Genomic DNA, 24,853 nt, shown 5'->3' with positions numbered 1-24,853 from the left:
CGAAACAACAAGAGTTTCTAAGTTTTATAAGTCTTATAAGGCTTTTCGAGCTAAAACACATAAATCGTAGAATAAAAATTGCATATATTGCTGCTTATTTAACGACAGGAATTTTTAACGAAGGTTATTGTATCATAAGAGTAGTATTTTAAGCACTGGGAATAATAATTCCCATCAAAAGACATTTTTTGTTGTCCTACAACAATCAGCAATTGTATTTTGTCGAAAGAAAACGTCAAGAAGCCTCAAAAGAGTCTAGAATAGAACGGAAAAATGAAATTGTTGCTTTGCAGAAGTTTTATACCTAGTTTATAGGAGGGTATAAATTGTTTCGTTTGTAGTACAAACTTTGTACTATGAAGAAGTATATAAAACTTTAAATGTGTCTTTCTCGAAACGACATTTTTCCAAATTGCTACTACGATAACTCAAAAATTACTGAACCGATTGATTTGCAACTTGGTAGACACGTTCAATTGACGTTTAATTCTCGTCCAGGATAGGACATTTTCGATACATTAATAATTCGAATTTTGGCAGTCAAGAAAACAGTAATATGTTATCATGGAGATCGAAATTTTAAATTGAAAGGCTGTCATTTTTTAATATTCTCAAATTATCCTAGTTCAAACGATAATCATATTCTTATAGATGAACAATTTCTTTGGTTTTTTCGTTTAAAGAACTACAATTGATTATATCATTGTTTATACCATGTATACCAATTATGTATATCATGAGCACCAATTTTGTTTAATAATTCCTCACAATCGTACTATAACTCGTGAGCGAAACATTAGTTTTACTTAAAAAAAAGTTCAGCATTCTGTTTTTGCGTTAATCGATAGACAGACAAAGTTTTAAATCAATTCGTAGCATAATTCATACAAAAAATTTCTAAGATAACCTCCATTTCGATCGCTAAACTAGCATAGTCCCCTAAAGAACCAACCCAATTACATTTTAGACACATTTCCTAAGTAATGTTCAACCCAGCTAGCACTCACAGTCTAAAGCTAAACACTGACACATAAAACAATAATGCTGAATGTAGAGAAACTATTTCAAGATTGTTGCTCGCTGAAAATGTTTTTCTCCGAGCGTGTAAAAATAACCACGTTAAGAAGGAGGCAAGACGAGAATCTCCCCCGAAACGTTTCGCGGCAGCCGGTGCACGGAATTTTAATATCCGAAGGGGAAGTCCTGCGCGAGGCAATAACTACGCAGGCGTAGGGAGGGACAAACCCTCTGGCAAGCCGTCGTCGTACGATCGGCAACATATGTTATCTCTTAGTTTAATTAAATTCCTGCAGTGCTGCGTTCCGACGTGTACGCTTACCCTTCGGAATGCAGCCGCTGTGTTGTGTCATCGGCCTTACGGAAGGCTGGAATTCTGCTCGGTCAAGGGATCTCACTGTTTCGCGCCAACGGGGAAATCACGAGGGATGATATTATATCATAACACGTCGTTACGTTTAATTGTCCAATACTTACGTCTTCCTTGAAGTGGATCGTGGAGCACTGAAGTAAGGCTCCCATCAGCTTGTGCGGGTTCCAGGTTATGGAGTCGGCCCTGCGAACATTTGCGTACCACATTTACTCGTGGCTGAATAATCGTTACATTGGGAATGGGAAAGATACAGAATGATTGTACGAGTTCATGATTCGGTGATTGGTGACATTTTTGGTACAATGAGCGGTAAATGACTTCGATTGAACTTTATTTTTGAGGTCGTCGGTGACCCTTCTTGAACTTAACATTCTTTAGGTTTTCATTAGGTGAAACGGTTTAAACTATAGGAAAGAAGTTATGCCGTTTCTAAATAAATATTGGTATATTTCCGCTCATGACAGATAGGGCGTTTTAGAGGATACTTATGTATAAATTATTGATTATAGCACAAATAAATTTACTCGGCCCTGCAAACATTTGCGTACCACATTCACTCGTGGCTGAATAATCGTTACGTTGGGAATGTGAAAGATACAGAATTATTGTACGAGTTCACGATTCGGTGATTGGTGATATTTTTGGTACAATGAGCGGTAAGTGACTTCGGTTGAACTCTACTTTTGAGGTCGTCTGTGACCCTCCTTGAACTTAACATTCTTTAGGTTTTCATTAGGTGAAACGGTTTAAACTATAGGAAAGAAGTAATGCCGTTTCAAAATAAATATTGGTATATTTCTGCTATATATAAATTATTGACTATAGCACAAACAAATTAAAATGTAACATGGACGTGTGACGTGTGACGTGTCCGATTGAACAGATTTCTCTGTCACCGATCTTATCAGGGACCTGTCGAAAAGCGCTACGTCAAGATGGCTGAGAAAGGAGAGCGAGCTCAGCTGGTCGTCAAACGTTTATCCACTCCCACGGGGACCAATAGGGGATAAAATATGAGTTATCTTCCCTTCGTGCCGCGGGGGGTCCATCAATTCGAGAGAAGAGCTATTAATACAGCCACGGGATTGGGTTTAACCCCCTGCTCCTAAGAGATACACCCTTGTGGTAAAAACTACTAACCCTTCTTAATCCTTACTGGCGCGAGACGTGAGAAGCTGTGTACTACTTGACGCCAATTTGCGATGCATACCGAACATTCAACAAGTGTTGCATACCCCGCTATCAAGCAAAGTGCATCTACAGGAAAACTGTCTTTAAACCATAATTCTTCTCTTTACCGGGTGTAGCCAATTTTCGCAAATATTGCTGGATGTTTTCATCGCTACAATACTTTGTTATGTAGACGATACGTACGTCTTTTAAAAATGTCTCCGATTTCCTGTTTAAGGTATGAAATATTAATACAAGGGTCATTCAAATATAAATCGGTTTTTTTTTACACAGCTTCATCGAGGATAGATGAAAATACAAATGAGAGGCTTTATTTTTCTACGTAGGTTCCTTTAACAGAAATACGTTTTCTTCATTAGATAGGAAGCTTTCTAATCCCATAATTAAAAATTGAATTTAGCTACCCCAGTAGTCAGTTGCGCACATACAGTTAATCCTACAGTGCGCAATTTTTCAAATCGGAGCAAACACGAATAACTTTACCCTAAAAATTTTGATGGCTGTCAAAAATTGTCAGATTTGGCGCAAAAATAATTATCTTCATTGGTACTGTGACCTTTTTATAACGTAGATGTCTTATTTCTGTTCAGGATCAGCGTTTACCAATTTTAAGGAAATGTATATTTATTGTCCAACACGCATTAAAAATCAAACGCAGCTCATTTTCTCCCTTGAAAAAGTGGATTGTTCAATCGAATAAATGTGACAAATTAATTTTCATACGCTGGTTTTATTCGCTATCTATTGTTCAAATCAAATGTTCTCCATTTATGAATAGAAGTAATAAATTATCAAAACACAAATGTGTTTGCCGAAGACAGATATTCTTCGCGGCACTGTTGGAACATGTGCGTTTATGGTCACGATACAATTGCGTGTGGTTATGCCTATAATATTGTTGTTTCTCCGTTTCGTGTTTCCTAGCCGCAGACTAACTCGAGTGGGATCACAATACAACGCACAGGCGAACAAGCGTTGCAGCCGCACGTCCACTTCATGACAAATGTTATCGATACTTGGCAAGTGACACATATATCGCGACACTGTCCCTCCTGTCCGTTGACTGCGCTGCGGATGATGCGAGGGTACTCGAGGCGACCAGGAAAAGAGATTCATGTCGGCGACAGGCGTTTGCCATTAGTCACTACTCTGCATCCGCTTCAGCGCCCAAGTTTGTTGTGTTGTACTCTGTTGGCGAGCACTTCCGAGTGCTTATAGCGTTGGAAGAGTTTCGCGTACTCGATAAGCTCTTCAGCTCTGCAGCTGTTACTTCGTTTCACACGATAAAGTTTCTGTGATTTGATCATGTACGAGATGCCTTACTTAAATTTGATCTACTTTCGAAAGTGTGTCAAGAAATGGAAGGAGTAAAGTATTATAGACGTTTGAAAAAATCGATTATCATTTCGTTGATTTTCAAAAATTCTGTGATATTTTGTGAACCATTGGAGACCTCACTCGCAACTGAATTTAAAAAATCCACACCGCTACGGGCGTTTTCCTCTAAGAAATTTGGAACTTAGGAATTTGGATGACGAACTTTAACCTTAATTTTTTCAAAATATAGTTTTTTCAAATGTATGCATTATTGTGAGGTAAGGAATGAATCCATTGACTTTAAATTTGGAATGTAGCTACTTTACACATGTATTTGAGTTATAAATCTCTGAAATGGGACAAAATGTTGATATGCTGCTCACATCAATAATTTTTTTGTTAAAAGAAACACGATATTTTAGAACAGTGAGTTTAACAGTGAATACTAAGTCAAGTGTAATCTAACCTGTTTCAGATGATTGATTTAGTTACAACCTTACGTGTCACAGTTTATACAATGTTTCGAGCAAAAGCTTGCCACGCCCTGATTACGCAAAAATGTTAAAAATATTTGCACACAATTTATAAAAAAGATGGTTCCTTGCTATTGATTAAATTGCAACATTCCATTTAATATCGACCGAACTTTTATGGCTTCTGAAGTATGCTAACTCTTTTTCGAAGAGGTTGAGTACTCTAGCTTCTTAAGGGACTACTATACACGCTCGCAAGAAAAATGAATTTTCTTTTTAAGAATTTGTATTTTTTACATAATAGTGGTTATGTTAAAGTAATTATTATTAACAAATAGATGTTAATGTTTGTTTGATTTTTGCTTCCGTATGATCTAATGTCAAGTTATCGTGTCAACTGTGGAAAAAATGGACAAATTTCACCCCGCTATATCAACAAAACAGGAATTAAAAATAAACAAAACAAATTATATATATTAGTTCAACATGTCTATTATTAGAAAAAACATCGACTTTCCGAAATTATTTGTTATGTGAAATATAAATTAAAAACAAATCTTCTTTTCTCGCAAGCTTACGATAATAGCCCCTTAAACTGGCCAAGCTGATTTTCTACAATATTCTCCAAATCACTTACGTAATTTACTTCATTTTCACGGTATGATGGTATTTTAAGTAATTATCAAATTTGAAACTCGTAAAACCTTTCAAATTAAATGAGAATTAATATTCAAATAGTGTAGTAAGCCTGGTACTTGAATTAACAAATGTTTTATCTGGAAATGTTTCCATTCATTTAACTCTTAACATGGTGGTCAAAGTGATCAAGTGAGCTAGATGATTATATGTGTAGGATGCTCTATAAGGTAAATCGATTAACCAGATAATTACCATTCCATCGTGGTTTCAAAGAAATTGAACGAAAGTACGGCCAGGCCTGTACTGATTTTCTATTAGGTGAAAAAGCTGGCGTTAAGAGTATGCATAACGTCTGTGTGCACAAAGCTCGAGTGATTAATGCGATTCGCAGCTGGGGTTGGCGCGTGCAACAACCCTCCGTTCACTCTTAAATTCGTCCTAGGTGCCAACCCCAAAAGCCGCGCAATATATATTACGGGGGTTGCTAATTATCCTCACCCCCGTCAGAAAAACGTGCCTACGTAGGTGAAAAAAAAGAGATTTGTTGTAAACATGTTGTTCAATCCACGTTTATATTTTCACATAGCCTATCCCAGCATGATAATCTCTCTCTTTAAATTCAATAGAAAATCTAAAGATATATCGTTTAGAGCGTTTTAAGAAGGAGTATTAAAACGTCATCGCTAAAGTAAAATTCTTGATAAATCAGAAACAGATTTTCTAAAGACTTTATTGCATAACAAAACATACTACAAATAATTCACGTCAGAACTACCAAGCCGGTCAATTTGATGTATAATCCTTAGAAGTTCTTTTTAAAATTATTAGATTATTGACAATGTTTATGCTGAAATTTATGGCGAAAATCATTAGAATAGGGAGCTAGGTACCTATTGATCGATCGATTTACTCCTCTATTCTGTATTTTCAAGGACATCGTATTAAGTTGTCCCAAAGGTTTCTACCATTTCATTAGTAAGTCATACATACATAATATTTTATGTCTAATGTTACATTGTTGAAATGCATACGATTACTTTTGCTCCATTACTGTTACAACATCTAAGAAATTAGGTTGTCTATTTATATAAACGCCATACAAAATAACCGAGTGCAAGTCACGGAAGAAACTTTTGGGACAACCTAATAGTATGCACAAGATGCACGAATTGAGCGTCATTTTCTCCTCAAATTTAAGTGACCCGAAGAGTTAACTTTTCGAATGCCTTTCCATGACAAAATTACTCGTAGAATATCAAAAAAGATCGATCCAACAAAGCGAGAACACCTGAATATTCTCGTGTCTGCAACGAAGAAAGAATAGAAACGTTCACTTCCGGCTGCGGAGTTCGCTCGTTCCGGGGGGACCTTTTATGCGTAATCATTTCTGACTTTGTCGCGACGACGAAATCACGGATCCTTCTCTCTCTGCTGTCTGCGCGTTGTTCGAAGGGGGGCTGCAGGGGGGACGGCTGACTGGGAAACAGCAGAGAAGACAGACAACGAAAGAACGAGGGAAGCAGTTCCCTTTGTACGAGTTTAATCCAGCATTGTCGAGGCACGGTCTTTTATTTCAGGCACGCGGAAGGCACGGTACGATGCGGCGGCGCGTCGATACATAAGAGGAGAGTTCTGTTCTGCAAATGCGCTCCAGGGAACTGATCCAGCTGTTGCTCGTCCTTCGGACTTTTCGTTTGCCATTTTAATCAAGACCTTCAGGAAGGAAGTCCTACGCGTACAGTCCCTGACAGCAGGAAACTGTGACGATGCGGTAACAAATATCCGTGAAAAACGGAGATGGGTATGATTGTTGCTATCATTGCGCTGAGCAATAATTAGGGAAAACAGGGTAAATTCCATCGGTGAAAAAAGATAGTACGAGTAAAAATTGAGTTACTTTTACTGACAGTTAGTTAACTTTTTCGGTGCTCTGCGCGAGTAAACATTTAAGGGAAAACGAATAGGGAGACGTAACACCAAGTTCCATCGTTGTAATAAAATGGTATGAGTAAAAATTGAGCCAAACATTTCGAATAGTTTGATACAAAAGTATCAATTTCACGGATGTATCCACAGCAACAAAGCACGTCTTAATCCTGCCTCTAGTTTCAATTCATCAGCGATGCTGGACAAACGAAGGTCATTCAGTCTTTTATTCGGACCCGTCGCTCTCAAGCGCGATTATTAATATTCCGCGCCACGGAGAGTTCGAATAAAGTCAGAGGAGCGGAGTAGACATCGACTTTTTTCAAGTGAAATTCTTTCCACCGAAGGCCTCGTGCCACTCTTTTTCGGGTCAGGGACTGTCTGCCGCTGAATGGATGGAGCAGATGCGCCCGGATGCAAATCGTGGATTAATCTCGCCAACCCCCATCTGAGCTCCGATCGGGGCTACCCCTGACCCCCATTGCAAGCTCGAGGGGTCGAGCATCGCGGGTGTGTATGCGAAAGTTCGCATGTGCCGGGGACAGGAGTCACTCCTTTCGCTTGGAGCCCCTCGATTCGACGGATTACGACACCATGAACAGCCTGCAGGTACCATCTTTCCGCGTACAGCGGAATTCATTCGTCCACCTCTGGTTTCATTAGTCACAACGACAGTTTAACGTCGAGTGTTACAGGCGATGGGTGTTTGAGTCGACCGACAGGTTCGAATTCTATATTTCGTACAACTCTCGTCTTTACATCATTTTATTTACTTATTATTTAGATAAGAATAAATTAGTTCGTTATACTATTAGAGAATTTTGTGCACAAAATGTGCATACGATGTAATTCTTTGGGTTCTCAAAATTATGACTCTGGGCCGTCATCATTCATATTGGAAAAATTATTATAATTTCAGTTTCAACATTGAAAATATCTACAGCTGTCACTTCCAAACGCATTAATTAATGGTAAAATGCAGTTATTATTCATGTTTGTAGCATATATTGTCAAATAAGTATAACCAGATTGTTCAAATATTGGTCAAATATTTTGTGGTATTATAGTACTGGATATTTTACCTTAGGTATTGATGTAGTTCACTTTTTGTGATAGAAGACCAAATGTCGGGAAAAAGATGATGAAAAGTATGGGTTGAGTAAAAAAGGACCCAGAACACTACAAATTTTAAAGCAGTATAAAACTATCGCATTCGGTTACTTGGGATGATCCTGTCCAAGATCACCCGATAAAAATTCTTAATTTAATGTTCGTCGTCTCCTACCAATCTTACGCGTCTTTCTATGGACACCTCCAAAAAATCGTTTGTCCTTTAGTGACACTTTACGTGAGAGACATGTACAGATTCAAGACTTGGAGCCTTTCTCATGCAAAATCATTTTTCGAAGCTCCGAGTCACCTTCCCTGTGTCAGCAACCTCGAAAAGGCTATATCGATTTTGCCCTTTATAAGCACCGCGTTACGGCTCCTGCAGCGTGTTTGTGTGCGCCTTTTTCTGAGTGACTCCATCAAACTAAGCCTCAATAAACTATATAAAGCGCGAGGATTAAGCCACCCCTGCGGAGGACACATGTGGAGGTATAGTCTAGTCGATCGAAAGGAGTCGCATCGACGTTGAAAACAGAGATGGACCACATTTTTATTTATATACATTTCTCGAATAACGATTAATGTATAAATAACTTTTAATCCGTTAATCGTTAAATAAACATTTGGATTATAGAACAAAATGTTACTTTAGGTTGAAGGTACCTTAAGGTACCTTAGGTACACATTTCCTTTTTTAATTGCACACGTCGTTAAATTGACGCGAACCAAAAACTACAAATGATCGAAACGTTTGAATAAAAATGCTCGAAAAATGGTTGTATCATAATTATTTCGTCTCGAATTGGCATATAATACCTTGCTATTATCGTATCTGTTTCCAAAACCAAATTTTGAACATTTCCAGTTAAAGTTCAAATAGTTCGATGGTGGAATTGCATTGTCCTTTCATCAAATGTTTAATCAAAATCCTTTGCATGTTTTACTCACCGTTCGACGCCCGTCAGTCTGGGATGTCTGTATTTCCTCGACAGAAGCAGTCCACCACCCCAAGCCGCCTGAAAACCAGAGACACGTGTAAGATTAACCCATTGCATTCCAACTTTTCTGCACATAAATCAACCAGCGAATCTAACTGATTTGTACAATATACTACACGTGTTGACTTCTTCAGGAGCAAATTATTAAAGTCTCCCAGAAAATATTAGGTCTACCGGAAAGTTCTGTCCGTTTTTAGAATAAAACAAAATAATAGATTTCTCATACCTTGAATAAATTTTATTGAATAATACAATTTTAATCATTATTTAGGACATCTTGCCAGCGTGATTGCAATTTGTATATCACTTTTAACGAATATGAGCGGTAGACCTAATATTTTGTACTTGAATTCCTGGTTATTTTTAAACTGTCTACACTCAGGTAACGGTGTGATATAATTTTGTAACAGCAGTGGTGTACAATTTGTGTCTTGAAAGTTTACTTGGAAAGCAAAGAGTAGAAAAAGAGGCTCGCGTTAAAGACTTTCTAAGCGTTGACTTGCAAATCCCAGACCTTCCGAATTTCCCCTCAATTTGTCCTGCGAAGCTGTTCTCCTGGCCAAGTGCGTGGCGGTTCTCACATCTATTATTAACGCTAAGGCTCTTACGCGTTTGGCATTTATCGTTCGCACGGCGGACTGATTTGAATAAGCTGTCTGGCTAAGTGGAAATCTCTGTTGTCCCTACCTAACTTCGAAACACCTTCACTCTCGTCCCCGTGCACTCAATCGTTCGCTGGCTGTACGCACGTGTTACGTGTTTGTACAAACAGACACGTCTTTTGAAGGATCATCGTGTCCTTTGGTACTATTGATGCACTTACGTCGATGTGCAGCCAGAGCTTATGTCTCTGGCAGATGTCGGCGATCTCTGAGATAGGATCGAAGGCTCCGATGACAGTGGTGCCAGCGGTCGCGTTCACGAAGAAGGGAATGTGTCCTTTTGCTTTGCGCTCCATAATCAGTTCCTCCAGTTTCGAAGGAATCATGCGACCTCGGTCGTCGGAGGGAACCATCACGCAGTTGTCCGTACCCAGTCCACAGACAGCCGCGCACGATTTCACGGAGTAGTGACACTGTCGAGAAATGGAACCAGCGACTTAACTCTAACTGCAGTTGTCGCACTCATATTTTGGAAAAAGGTGTGTTTTTTTTCTTTCGATATCAATACAAGTATCAGATTGATTGGAAAGTTTGTTTCAAATTTTTAAAATAAGTTAAGGCCCCAATATTTTCCACAAAGAGGAACTTTATTGAAGCAAATATGTATTATTTTGTTCTGCAAATTTTGCTCATCTTTCAAGAAGCTGATCTTTCATGATGCCTTTATTTCGAAATGAAAATTTCGTATTGGCGAAGAATTGATCGAAGTGACTTTCGAGGACTTCGAAAGATTCGAATTTCTTGTTCCGAAGAAAATTTTTCAAACGTATTCTTTGAAGAACGTCCTATTCAAAGTCTGAAGGATTTCGTGCATTTCGATACCGTTTTCTGAGGAAATAGTGGAACTTGGGAAATTCTAAAAAGTTTCGCTGGCTAACTCACAGATTCGAGAATGTTTGTTGTTAAACACATAATCGTCTGAAGCATCCCCGTTTTCACTGATTACATAGAGAGACGGAGTGCGCAAAATTTGAAACGAACTTTCTACAAAACCTGATATAAAACTTCCATTATTACTTCTAACTTTTATCGAGGCTTAAGTAATGATTTAGAAAAAATAAACTAGGAAGATATGCATATATTCATTTATTGCGTAACACTGTATTTTCTGTGAAAAATAACAGATTTGTTGCGATAATTCATGTTGAATTCTTATTTAGCAAATTCAACGAAATAGATGTTAAGTTTGTTAACTGGAGTAAAATTAGTAAAAGATCAATTGCGATTGTATCCTATCTCGTTTTGTTTGATTAACACATTCGCGACCGCTGACGTGAATTCACGTCACTTCAAATTCTATTCCTAAAAACGAAAAAATTATGAAAATCTTTTTATTTTATACACTACATATTTACAACGTTGATATTTCAAAACATATTTTGTCATTTTTATCTTCGCCCTAACGATACAAATTTACAATGTCCAGCTTCAGAATTTTATTATTTTCGTCAGTACTCGGTATTAGAAACGTAAAATATCTGTTGGTCGCGAATGTGTTAAAAGTATTAAGGTTTACCAAAGCAATAACAACCCGCATGTGTTATTAGGCAGCTGACACATTTGCAACGCATTCCACGTATTTCGAAAAAGTGGTCCAGTGTCTGTGGCCACTACTGTACAGGCTGCTTGTCATATTCGAAAAAAACATTACAAGAAAAATGTCGTAGACAAGCACAGTATACTTGATATAAATGTTCAAACAACAAGATCTGTTTCGTAGCGCGACGGGTAACCCCGGGTCCACACTGCGCAAACACGAAACAAGAACATACCCTAAAAACATTCGCAAGGGTGTTCTTACTGTCGCTAACATGCCGGCGAACATCTACGATCCAAAAGGAATAATATGCGTGACCGTAGTTAGTATTAATTCCTTAATATTCATCCAAGTTTTTATGCTTTTTTTGTTGTATCTTGATGAAAATATATGCAATATATTGACGAGATTTTTCTGATAAAAATGATATCAAACACGACGCAATTCAGACAATTTTGGGTTTCGCTTATGATAAGTAATAGATTTTGTAACAGCCTATATATATTACACATACTCTTCTTCGAGAAATGTTCGTTGAGCTTTTTTTTAAGACAGTATGCTTGCCTATTAATATTTTTTAAAATACCATTTTACGTCCCTTGTCAGCTTCACGTCTTAAAAAAGTTAGCTATGTGAACCTGATACCCGACTTTTCAAAAATTCATTTGTTTATGGAAAATAATAGCATTTCGTTTGTACTTGATTGAACCATTAATAGTTTCGTTTGTACCTTCATCAATTAATAAATAAAAAAAATCACCCAGCATCCGACATTGAGATTTTTGTAATCTGTTTTTTCACTTCGTTTATACTTCACTAGTTTAAATTTTACAGAACAATTGTTGTACGCGTAAGAAAGGATTAAATTAATTTTCAAAATTTTTTTAATCTATTCTTCCTCTGTGCCTGTAACTTTCATTTTGAAAACAATGCGGTCTCATTCCCTTACATTTCCACTTCAAAATGAGTTCTTCAGAAATACGCAGAGTTGATGAGTGACGAACTCTCCTCTTACGCTTATAAACATTGCTTATAAATCATAAACTATTGAGGTACAAACGAAACGAAAAGCGATACAAACGGGCACAAACGATTCTAAAGAATAGGGAAAAAACAGATTTCAAAAATCTCAATGTCGGGTGCTTGTCATTTTTTTTATTTTTTTTTATTTATTAATTGATGAAGGTATAAACGATGGTACAATCAAATACAAACGAAATGCTATTATTTTCCATAAAAAAAATGAATTTTTGAAAAGTCGGGTATCAGGTTCACATAGCTACAAAAGTTACCTAGTTTTTTCATAGGCCCTAATTATCTCCTAGCAAGAATTTTACAATCTGTTTCTTATGTTCGAAGAGACTTTCTAATTGGTTACTGGCTCACAAAATCAAGTATTAATATTATAAAAATATTGCATATTGTAAACGAAACTTGAACTTGTCTGAATTGCATCGTGTTTGGTGCCATTTTTATCAGGAAAATCTCGCCAATATATTGCATATACTTTCATCAAGATACAACAAAAAATATACAAACTTGGATGAGTAACAAGAAAATAATGTTAACTTCGGTCACGCATATTATCCCTTTGGAGTATGTACCTACCTGCGGGTGGTCATAAAGACCAACCCCACAGTTGGAAAGAATAGCAATGCCCAAGCTCCGAGGGTTTGAAAAGGGACAAGAACGAGGAAAAAGGCGATGTTTTTCCCGAACGTGTTCGCCGGATCCACCACCTCGTGGATCGCTGAATTTGGTTCGCGAACACAGTTTTCGCCTAACCCAGCGGGGCTACTTTTACGACTTTACAGCTATTAGGAGGGTCATTTGTTAGCGACCTCTGCTATTTCCCGTCCACACTACGGCGAAAACCGGTGAATAACAGGGTTAGCTACCATGTTCACGAACGATGTACGCGAACCAGTGTTCGCGCAGTGTGGACCCGGGGTAAGAATAACGGGTCCAAGTGAAATGAGACGTACCTGATCAGACGTAAACATGACCAGCTGGCCGCCGATGGCCGAGAGTCCTCGTTCCTTGTAGGCAGGGAACATCTTGTGTCTAGCGGCGAGGAAAGCGTAAAGGTTGCTGATGGAACCTCCAGGAGCAAGAATAGAATCGCCACCGCTCCAGCCGATCAGCTCCCTCATCTTTTGCAACACGACGTGCTCCATCAGAATGAACACAGGCGCGATCTCGTAGGTGAACATGTTGGTGTTCGCCGTGGCTGTTAACCACTCGCCAGCCATCGAGACGAGATCGAGTCCGCATGACAATTGATTGAAGAAATGAGGGTGACCTGGAAGTTATAGGTACGAAAATGTTCTTTGTTAATGGGGACTTTTAGTTTGGAACGCTGGTCAGTGAATTTACGTATACATGTTCAAGAAATCGTAATTCATTATAAAATAAGATTAATTTATAGAAGAATAAGAGGGTTTGAAAAGAAATATTATAAAAGAAACATGTGCTCCTAGTGTTCTTAATCCTTTAAATTTTCTTAATATGAAACAGTAGAATATTATTAATATTCGTGTTAAGTGTTAGTATAGCTATGGCTGGTATGACGCTAAAAAAATAATACTGTGAGTGCAATGATGCTTCAGGGGTAAATAGTAAAATTTTATATAAAAAGTGAACAATTTTTTGAAATAGAAAAAAGTGACTGCAAGTTGCAGATTCGTCGCGGGTCGTGTCATTGAAATTAATCGTCTTGTCTATAAATCGAGAGCGCCACGCTAATTTCATCGCCGCGTTGATTATTCGAAGACGGCTTCTAAGGGCGGCGTAATTAATAACGCTGACGTGACACGTGTCTAAAACTTATGGTAGCTAGACGTGGCTCCGACGCTGAAGACTGACGTTAAAGGCACGCGCATTGGAAGCGGGAAAAGAGCTTTAAGCTGCTCGCTGAGTACGTTGTCATCCGCTCTGCTGAACATCGCGCTAGGATCAGGGTTAATGCTTCTGTTCGATGGGAGTCTGCTTTCTGATGCAACCGGGGGAACAAGTGCGCCGATTCCGCCAGTTTCTCATACGCGAAGTGCGTCACCATAGCCAGATGGATTTCTATTTTGTCCTCTTAGTCCGTGAACATTTTGCTTTCATTCTAGTTTCGTCTTCTTTCGATTTCTTTTACTCTTCATACTTTTGATACAACTACTCGATCAAGCATTCATAGTCACCTACCAGCTCAACTGGAGATGCTTCGGGATCATTTCAACAGATGCGTTAAATAATACTGCTCAAATCCCCAAAAAAGTCATTAACAAGTTTTACAAAAAGCTTAGCAAGGTATTTCTCAAGTAATCCTAAACTAATTGATAGAATGTCGAGATTGACTCGAACATTAAGAGATATAAAGGCTAATTTTGTTACGAAAAGGCTGCTTGATTTCCGTATTTGTATTATCGATGAATTTATGAAATGTTATCGATGAAGACATTGCAGTAGCAACATTTGTAATTTTTCGTACTTCAACACACCACTTCATGATTAAATGTTAAAAGGCATTTAAATTTGATATCTTCCTTTCATTAAATTGCAAATCTTGCACAAATATCGAAGTAGTCGGAGACTTTATGTGACACATTGTATATCAGCAGAGCTATGCTTTTAACACGAACGGTTTCCAACTTCGTTGGGTGCTATACTCGGTAAAAATTTATGTTTCTATGCGGCAGGACTCCTACGCAGTTCCATCCATCGTACCCTTCGAACTTCTATCCTATCATTCTCTAAAATAACGTAGATCCCTTGATCCCGAGAATTGATGGATTCGCTCCATTGAATATCCGGCCACGAAAAGACCTTTTTTCCCTCGGGTGCGCGATAACCTCGGAACCTTTCGATAACTACCTTCTCGGTGAGACATTGTTCTCTTATTAACGTTACTCTTCTCGATACTAAGACAACTGACGCGCGTTCGAGAACTTCCGGGGTGGTGCATAGGCATTTTAATCTCCCGGTATTACGTAGTGATTGACGTATGACGCTAGTCTTTCAGGGGCTGAGTGCTCCCCTTGCCCCATCTGGGGCTCCAGCCTAAGGATTTTCCGAGTTGCTGCACGAAAGCACTCGAAGCAATGCTCAGAATTTGGAAACATCTAAAGACCAGATGTTTAAAGTTGTTAAACAGAAACTTTAGTATGCTTTGCGAAAAGCCCAGGCAAGTGGCAAACGTTCATTTGATTATCATTGTTTTAAATCATTGATTTTGCTTATTTATCTCTATTGCTAAGTTGTAAATGACATAACACGAATACATTTAAACGGAATCAATATTATTTCCCTGTTACGATAGGAAATATTAGAATATTGCAGATATAGAACACACCAGAAGTAAGGGTTGAACGAAATCTCAGATTGCGCAGGGCTAATTGCCCATAATAGTACTATTATGAGGATACTCTGGTACGAACCTTTGAAAAATTGAGATTTTTGGACATTCCTAATGAACATAATTTCAAAAATAAATATGAAAAACCTTATGTTTGAATTCTTGAAATGAACCAAGTTATAGCACGTATATGTATATGTCCCTATTAGAATTAATCCCAAGTAAATTTTGTTTTATCTTTATGACCGTTGAATATTAAAAACGAAAACATTGTTTTAATTATTGAGTTTCTTCTGGTTTCAGGCGTGGATACTCAATTCATATTAATTGAATCCACTAGATTTTTTTATTTCAAAGAAGATTGACCGTCACCATGGAATAAGTTTGTAAAAAATTGTAAATGCACTTAACAAAAAGTGTTAAAGTTCTTTTACAAAAGTGTCACGAAGTTGATTTAAAAAGTCATATTTCACGCTAGAATTCTACCTGAAGGTAAAAAAAGTTTCTTTTCAAGAATTTTTAAAGTAACATTTACATACCAAATAGTTGTGAAATTTCAATCTTTTTACACATTACACTAGACATGTTAAACTAGTAAAGAAAATGTTTGTTGTTTATTTTTAATAATTTCATGACTGTTATAGCCAGAGTTCCCCTTTTTTATGGTTTAATTTTGTCAACATATTTTTTAAAAATTCTAATCGTTTAAAACTGCTTTAATATTAATGAATAATTCTAATGTTAGTATATATGATAATTAGAATACTATATTTTAATAATATGTTTGAGTTTTTGCTTTTGGATAATCTAATATCAAGTTATCGTTTCAATCATAGAACTATATTATACTATATCATGGACTATATCAATGCAAACAATAATGAAAAATAAACAAAACAAAATTTTATTTGTTAGATTCATATATCTACTATTATGTATAAAGACATTGACATTTCACAATTATTTGTTATGCGAAATGAAAATTCTTAACAAAAAATTGTTCGTTTTGTGAATGTACAATATTACCCCTTGAATTCAACGTTGTCGTGTCTTCTTTAATAAAATAACTTCTTACTCTTATCGCACGTCTTTCACATTTTGAATCCTGTGTAGCCTCCAGCTGAGGGATCACGCTTCGACGGAAAAGTCCACCCTAAACGCGATATCGGGCAGCGGTATCGGAGCCGTTTGTTGCAGTGTTATTCGCAATTATCTTGGTCTGTGGCTCGTGGCACGCGTCCGGTTTGGGGTGCGCAAGAAGACGTCTATCGTCTCTCTGCCGTGCCCTGGCCCCCTCCTCTCTCTGTCTTTCCATTTTTCCAGGAGCATCGGGGTCGTGCTGCAGCCCAGGGTGGAGGAGGGTCGATGGTCCGAAGCGCCCGCATTTTGCGCGTCACACGCGTCGCTGCGCGACTAGATTGTTTGCAGAGGCTCTCAAACCCACGGAGGACTAAGCGATAGCAAACTATTCTAACCAACCGGCCCGAGATAAGTCGATCTGTGTTATGCAAATCAGGGTAGCGAGAAGAACACCGCGGGTCCAAGAGGAGCTTGCTTCAAGGAACGCTTAAAGTTCAGCTAAGCAGTACACTCTTCTATCGGAATAAAATTTGAGCCACAGTCACCATCATCCAAATTAATAAATGCAAGGTCCGTGACTATTTGTGTGGATGTCTCTTCTTTTAAGAATATTTGTTAAAAAAGATTCTTTGATGGGATAGAAATATTTCCGGTAGAAAAGGCGTTTAATTTTAGGCAGTATGTAGACTCTAACGGATTCTAATCGGTAGAACTAATGGATTTAGATTAGCAATTAAGCGTATAGCATGTACTGCCATATCAATTTTAATTTCTCATTTTAATGAAAGCTAGACAGTTAAGAATAAAATAAGATATTAGTATGAATTTGTTGTACTGGAATTTTAGTTCCTCTAATCGTATCTGTAATAAAGCTAACCAGTAATAAAATAAAAGTAACTCTAATTTTGTATTGTGTCTCCAGTGAAAAGCACTCTCTGCTATTACATGTTACTATCACATAATGCCGTCTGCAATTTTTCGTTTTTTTCTTGTGGCACACATGTATTTTACCACATAAAAAAATATCAGAACAGAAGGGAGTATTGGATTAATTACATTCCCGAATAAGGCAACGCCCAAATACTTTAGGGACGAATGCAAGACGGCCCGAGAAGATGATTATGTGTTTTAGAAGAGAGATAAGAAAAACAAACACGAGTGCATCGCACGGATCGAGATAAGCTGGCCTGGTTGGTGAATTATGCAGATTTAAGGGTATGTTAATTCTGAACGAAGCTGCCGAGGATTTTCGGAGCGGGATCCCCTTAGACTCTTTTCCATTGCCGCAAAGTAATGGCAAAATAGCGCTTTGGCTGTTGGAACTAATGGATCACGAATCTCTTTCGTGAACAATCTTCCTTATTACGATCATTTTCCTTTTGTTTCTGTCCAATACTTTTCCTTTTCTTTATTCGATCATGTTCTAAAGTAAGAGAACCTTCATTCATTTTGCAGTAAAACGTACAACTGTTATTGCTAATCTTGCTATTGAATTTTATCACTCTTTAACACTTTATCTACCGTTTTATGGGATTTTTAATTTCAGTGTTTAACTGCTAGAATCTATTATGAATTAACCGGAGCCTATTTGAGTAAACAGACGAGTAAATATTAAGATATATGATTCCATAACAAACCGCGACTCAATTAGCGACCAATTATTTATTTCATTACTTTTATTTTGATATATTAAGCGATATATTAATAAGAAGTTTCAGTCATCACAAGTGAAAGTATTTATTCATTATTTCGCTAGACTACATTTACCATCAAATATAATGGATATGTAAATTCAAAATCATTAATTGGTTAATATGAAATAAATATTTCTGAAGTTATACATTTTATAACAAAAATGTGTAAATACGTAAAATATCTTATTAAAAAACAAAAAAAACATTACTATTTCTTAAATATTGCTACAAACATTAGATGTTGAAAATTGGTCATTAAAGGAGACATCCTATCAGATGTAATTTTAATTATGATTTTCATGCAGGGAGACGTATAACACTGTAAAACTTATTAAATTGGAAAACTAAACATTTCAATAATTTCAACAATCCATATATCACGTAAATATTCTTATATGTTAGTTAGAAATATTTATTTTTATCAAATTAAACTCTTATTGTGTTCGTTAATATAGTTATTTACCTTACATCGAACAAATGCACTACTCGATATCCATTAAAACAAGAGCAACGAATTTTCAAAGTTTAACAGTAAATATTCGATTTAGGAGTTCCTGGAACGTTAGACACAGATTACTTTTTAATCAACTTCGTCTAGCTCCAATGGTTCGTGTACGAAAAGCACTTTTTACGGTGGTGTTTGTGCGTCAGATACAATAGATTCCACGATTCGTTTCTTTCGCTGGGTTACCCTTACGAACGATTACAACGTCGAAGGGTATCATTTTCCGACTAATTTGCCCTTTTTCCCCTTGAAGCAAAGAGAAAGGGAAGTTCCAGCACGGAGAACCTGTTAGATGCAGACCACGGTAATATATTACGGGGCTCAGGATTTGTATGAAGAGAGAAGTGTGTAACCCTGGCTTAACTCTAATGCCGCGCAATCAATCATATTTCTCTTGAGCAAGAAAAACATTCCGTATGCAACATCGGTGGTCTTGAACCTAGACTCGAGCGTTATTAAAGAACATGATCTTCGATCGTTTATCTTACAGCGTCAGTGGAACTTGAACGATATCAGTCTATAAGATAAAAGTTTGAATAGTCGTAATAAAATGCTATTGGAACCAATTGTATAATATTATTTTATTATTTTGTACGGTGATTTTACATTTACTTTATTTTCAATATTGTTAAAAAAAAAAACTCTACTCTGCCTAGTACCTAATTTAATGTCACTTAAGAAGAAAAGCCACCTTGAACACGGCAAAATTATAACTAACCTACTGGACAAAATTAGCGGAACACTTTTTTAAATGTTCATAATTATAAGACTTTTCGACCGATTTCGGTGAACCTTCGTGAGGAATAGTCTTCAAGTGTCTTCTGGGTGTGTGCAAAGTTGCATTGGCGAGGGTTGATGTGGAGGGGTTAATTCACCCCCTTAGAGGGGGGCGTCGAGAACGTCAATTCTAAAGGTGCCAGAGATGACGGAAGGGGTTAAAAAAATTAAAAAAATCTTTAGGACAACTCTCCTTGATGCCCTAGGACTCCATATACTCCTGTATACCAAGTTTTATCAAAATCTAGTCACTTTTCGCATTTTGTCCAGTTACATTGGTTCCGCCATTTCGAATATCTAAATTTTTAGTTCAGATTTGGAATCAGCGGCCTCAAAAACACCTGTATACCAAATTTCATGAAAATCGATCGTCAGGAAAAATGGATATAAATGTTTCTGTTTCAAAGAACTTTGAGGGATTTTCCAACCAGGAAATACTACAATGTTTACTGTTGTGTCATGGAATTCAGAGGGATATTCCTTCCAGGAAATACTACAATGTTTACTAGTATTTCTCAGAAGTGGAACGGCCTTGCAAGGACGCCATATATATGTAGGTCACTACGTCTGTCACTCTCTTATATAATTGTTTATAAAATAGGAAACTTTGAGTTGTCATAGCTCAGCGTAGAATCGTCCGATTTGATTCTAACAAAATTCAAATTAAAGGGTGGCATTTCTACTATCTAATAGGTAGTTACTATCATTGTTAGACACTCAAGAAAAAATCTATTTGCTGGGGTTTATTATACATATATTGAATAATAAAAAAATAATTTTTACAAGATATATACTATAGAAGTACATATCATTCAACATATGTAGGACAAATGTCAGCAAATTTATTTTTAATTAAGTTAATTGTTGTTAAATCACTATCAGGATTACAACATAGAAATCTACATACATACATATGTATGATACAACTTCTTATGCGTCTTTTATTTATTAAATACGGGTAGACTCTTTAATTTTAAATCGTATTAATGAAAGTATCTATCTACGACTGAATTACCGTCGAAAGTACGTTCACCAATCTTATAGTTTACTGCATGCCAATCGTCAACGAAATTTTTGTTGTGCTACGATGCAACGTTTGCCGAACGCTTTTTATGTTTTCAAAGTATTTAAATATCCGTGGACGCTGACGAGCAAATCCTATTGTTTCATTCGCGGTACTGCTGCTCAAATACCGGTCGCATGACGTAACAACTCTCCACATTCCGTGACGAAACGATTTCTGCATTCCACGAGTGGCTATCGATACCAATTTAAATTCCATCGGGTGGGTGTACCCGATGGTTTTCATGCCCGAAAGTTCACGAAGGGTTTGCGCCCCATGAGCGCGCGGCCACCCCCGTAGCTCGCCCCTATTTACTATTTCCTCGCGACCCCACCAGGGGAGAAAATCGTGTAGAAATGGCTCTTAATTACACCGATCCTATTGAATTCACCACCCTGCGCGCAGTGGTGCCACGTGCGCTGACGCTACAGCCGTGTTTTTCGTTGGGCACAGTTTGCATTGTTTTTTTTTCTCGTCGGTTTTCGGATTCCTGCTGATTCCTAAAAAAGAAACGCATCGATCGCTTTCCGAATTAATGACATTTCGTCGATTTCAATTCCGATTTCGGTACGACTGAATTTGTGAAACAAATTTCATTGATTGCGATAACGCAAAGGCAAGTATAGAAAAATGTTCTATACAAATTCATCAAGTATTTTGTATTATATTCAGAGAGCATTTAGATGGAATCACTTTTTCACAAAAAAATTGTTTCCATTTTAGTGAGGTATGTACTAATATAATATGTAAAAACTAAATACCAATTTTGATGAATTAATTGTTCTTACTAACAAAGAAGCTATTATTTGTCATTTGAAGATCAAATTTGCCCACAAATCAGAGCTTGTAATTAATCATTCAGATTAACAAGTAAATAAAAAATGAATACGAAAAACAATTTATCTACTAAAAATTTCATACACAATATATTTAAATGTTATTTTAGAGTTATATCCATGTTATATTATTTTAATAATAAATGTTTCCAGCATATAAGCGTGTGACTCGCGGTCCACTGATCCAAAAACGATTACTTTTTAATTTTGTACGCGTGCCAAGTTCCTACTGCGGTGGTGCAAGTTTGAATACAACCCTACAAATCCTTTCGTCCCACTTAACCCGACCTTTCCAGGTCGAGTGATCTGGAACACCTATTTTCGATATCGACGAAGTATTTTAAAATGGTGGACAATACTTCCTCGCGATTACGGGTTACACGAATTCTCAATCTTTGCGACAGATACTGCCCCAGGCATCTCCATCTCGAAAACTGGTCGTCCTCCATTAGACGGAATCAATCACAAACGTCGATACCTCGCCGTAGCTCGCCAGCACACGTAATCAATCAAGATTTTTCTACTGCTTTCCTTATCGACGTTACCTAAGTACAAAAATTGCTTCAACTACTTTCATGCTCTTTTAATTAAAAAGGGATTTATCTAAAGTGTAAAATTTCAAGTATTCTTTTGGTTTATTTTTTGAGATATTGCATACGTATTCATTCATGTTCCAAGAATATCATAATATATTTTTAATAAAAATAATTAAAACCAACAGTATAATAAGTGATTATGTGTAGTCTCTTTTGAAAAAGTATATTCATAGTTGGTATTGTGTCTGCCGTTTCGTTTATCCGAAATGAAAAATTAAGAAATGTCTATTAACGCGAGTGTTGGTGTAATCGAAACCGGAACAATGAAGAAATATTGAAAATTTAAAAACCGGGAACATTACGAACCAAAGATGATTGTTTATGTATTTTTTTTAAATTTTTAGCATGCTGAAAAAAGTGAAAAAAAATACAAATTTTGAAAACAGTACTCCGCGTGACAATGGCACATTTTTTGAATATTCGTTTCAAATTTCAAGTCATTCCCGAGCTGGTTGACACGATTTCAAAAAAGTTATTAGACTGATCGACTTCAAATATGAACTGTATATTCAGAAAGGATTCCTCTATCATTTAACGAACAGGTGGATGATATGTTACTAAAAAAGTTCTAAAAAAGATCCTTTTGGATTTTTTTTTTTTGTTAGACGATAACGATATTTACAGTCAGTGTAATAAGTATTCGTACAGGAACCATTTATTTTAAATTGTAAACGCCAATGGAATTCTTCATTTCAATTCATTTAAAGGACAGAAATCATGTCAATAAGCGACCAATGTCAACAATGTGTATTATTTATATTTTTGGAAAATCTTACCATTTGTATGTTACACTAAAATAGTAATAGAATCGTGTATAAATATTCAAATTAAAATTTCGCGTACATTTTTCAATAAAAAATGATAATGAATCTGCTTTATAAAGCTTGAGGAAAGCAATTTCTCCATTAAACATAGCATCGATCTGCGGCAGTAGGTCTCAAGGTATCATAGCACTTTTTTCCTTTTTATCGTGCTATAATTTACGTTGCCATCGTCAACGTTCTTATCATCTAGTTCCCTAAAATATTATCGAGCGTATCTTCAATCAATTGATACCCCAAGTAGAGAGGGAGGACTATTCCTTTCACGATTTCGAGGACGTCCAGATCGACGATACTCGAAGGGTCCTCGCGAGTCTCGTGGCGCATAATCTAATAACGACTTTTTGTCAGCACATACATCGTGCCACGCGTCCTTTGGTGCAGAGGGGTCGGTGGCTCGTCTGCATCGACGCTCGTCGTCCAGACATGCCTGACTTCTAACCTAAGTTCGGTTAGCCCTCCTCTCCATTGTGCATTAGCATCTATTCAAGCCGGTAATCGAATCCTACCGAGATAGCGAACTTTCGCGGGGGATTTGCGGTTGACTTTCAGCATTCCGTGGAGAACCGAGCTGAGAGATCATGGTCTTTCGACGTTCGATATCGGTTGCAGGAATTGAATGTGCTGCGCCTAAAATTCAGCTGTGCCGCGAGGCTTACGTGGTTTGGAATATCGTAATCTCAACGCTTGAAATAGACGGTGCAACTGAGATTAGTTTAACCCTTTAGAGTTTCCTTTTCCAAAATAATTAATAATGGCAGTTGCGTGGTAATATAACGAAACCCGTACCTATAAGTAGCTCGGCGAGCATGATTTAAACACATTTTAAAAGACATTTTAAACACACGAAGGAACGTTAAAATTTTCACGAAGAAAGCAGTACTATAAAGATAAAAGAATTTGCATGGTACAGAATAAGAAAATTATAGTTTTCGTAAAGCAGAACAAATAGGGAGAAGCACTCTTTTAATTGGGAGTGTGTGATTCAATATTAATTTACGCCATTTTGAACAATCTGTATATATAATAATATTACCATCTCCAAGGAAAGTTAATTTAACGATTTTCAACAAACAAGTATCGAGTCATATAAAAATAATAGCGTTACAATTAAAGTTTAATTTTCCCTCAACTGTATACGTTAATTTTTGTCATGCATTCAAGAGCACGTATCTTTTCGCTTTTTTAGATAACGCGAAAGATGCACGCGGATATCTCTGGCTTTTTTCAGTTGCCACCAGCCCCTCGATCGTTTATCACGTGCACCAGGGCAACGTGTATATTTTAGGGGTTGAAGCGAACGGAAATGTTGGAAGTGTCTCTAGTCACCTTATCTCCGCCCTCGAGAGCGCGTATGCTAAATTGAATATGAAATTATGTGGCTTATCGTTCTGGCGGACGCGTGGAAACGAGATAGGACAGCGTTAAGCGATTCCCTGCTAGAGGTCATACCCAATTCACGTTTGTATTTTTATGTCGGTCGCGTTTACATTAGAATTTAGCGTTTATAAAAACACTATTAACCAGATTTGAGGTCACAGGAAATTTCGAATATTTAAAAATAAACACGATATAGGTCTGGCCAGTGTTATACGTGTACACCTGCGATACCTCCGATAAAACGCTATCACCATATGCCCCACCGCCGCATGCGTAAAAGCCCGCAACGATTAATAATGTCATTCTGTCTATATCATCAATTTATCTGTACCGTTACTCTCCCCGAATTTCTAAATGACTTGTTCCTTCAAAATTAAGTTTTAGAAATAAAGTAAAATAATATCGGACAGAGAAAGATTCCATAACTCTCCGCGATATCAGAGTATATGTTTTTTTTTTAATATAGTGGTGTTTCCTAATTTTCCGGCAAGATTGTAGGAACAGTTTTTTCTTGTT

General features: G+C 37.0%; 1 protein-coding gene across 2 annotated transcripts in view; it reads right to left on the bottom strand.

Moving 5' to 3' along the window:
* Nucleotides 1–24,853, bottom strand: part of LOC128894246 (glutamate decarboxylase) — a 44,696-nt gene that overhangs the window by 9,451 nt on the left and 10,392 nt on the right. For both annotated transcript variants that reach the window (XM_054155888.1, XM_054155889.1), the window contains 4 exons: nt 13,229–13,545; nt 9,868–10,119; nt 8,995–9,062; nt 1,495–1,573 (listed from right to left, as the gene is read on the bottom strand). In XM_054155888.1, coding sequence (XP_054011863.1) covers nt 1,495–1,573; nt 8,995–9,062; nt 9,868–10,119; nt 13,229–13,545 — 716 coding nt within the window. The remainder of the gene's footprint in view (nt 1–1,494; nt 1,574–8,994; nt 9,063–9,867; nt 10,120–13,228; nt 13,546–24,853) is intronic.

The sequence above is a fragment of the Hylaeus anthracinus genome, unplaced genomic scaffold, assembly GCF_026225885.1.
Source record: "Hylaeus anthracinus isolate JK02 unplaced genomic scaffold, UHH_iyHylAnth1.0_haploid 3, whole genome shotgun sequence".
Lineage (NCBI taxonomy): Eukaryota > Metazoa > Arthropoda > Insecta > Hymenoptera > Colletidae > Hylaeus > Hylaeus anthracinus.
Note: the sequence above shows the minus strand (reverse complement) of the source record. Positions and strands in the feature narration are given on the sequence as shown.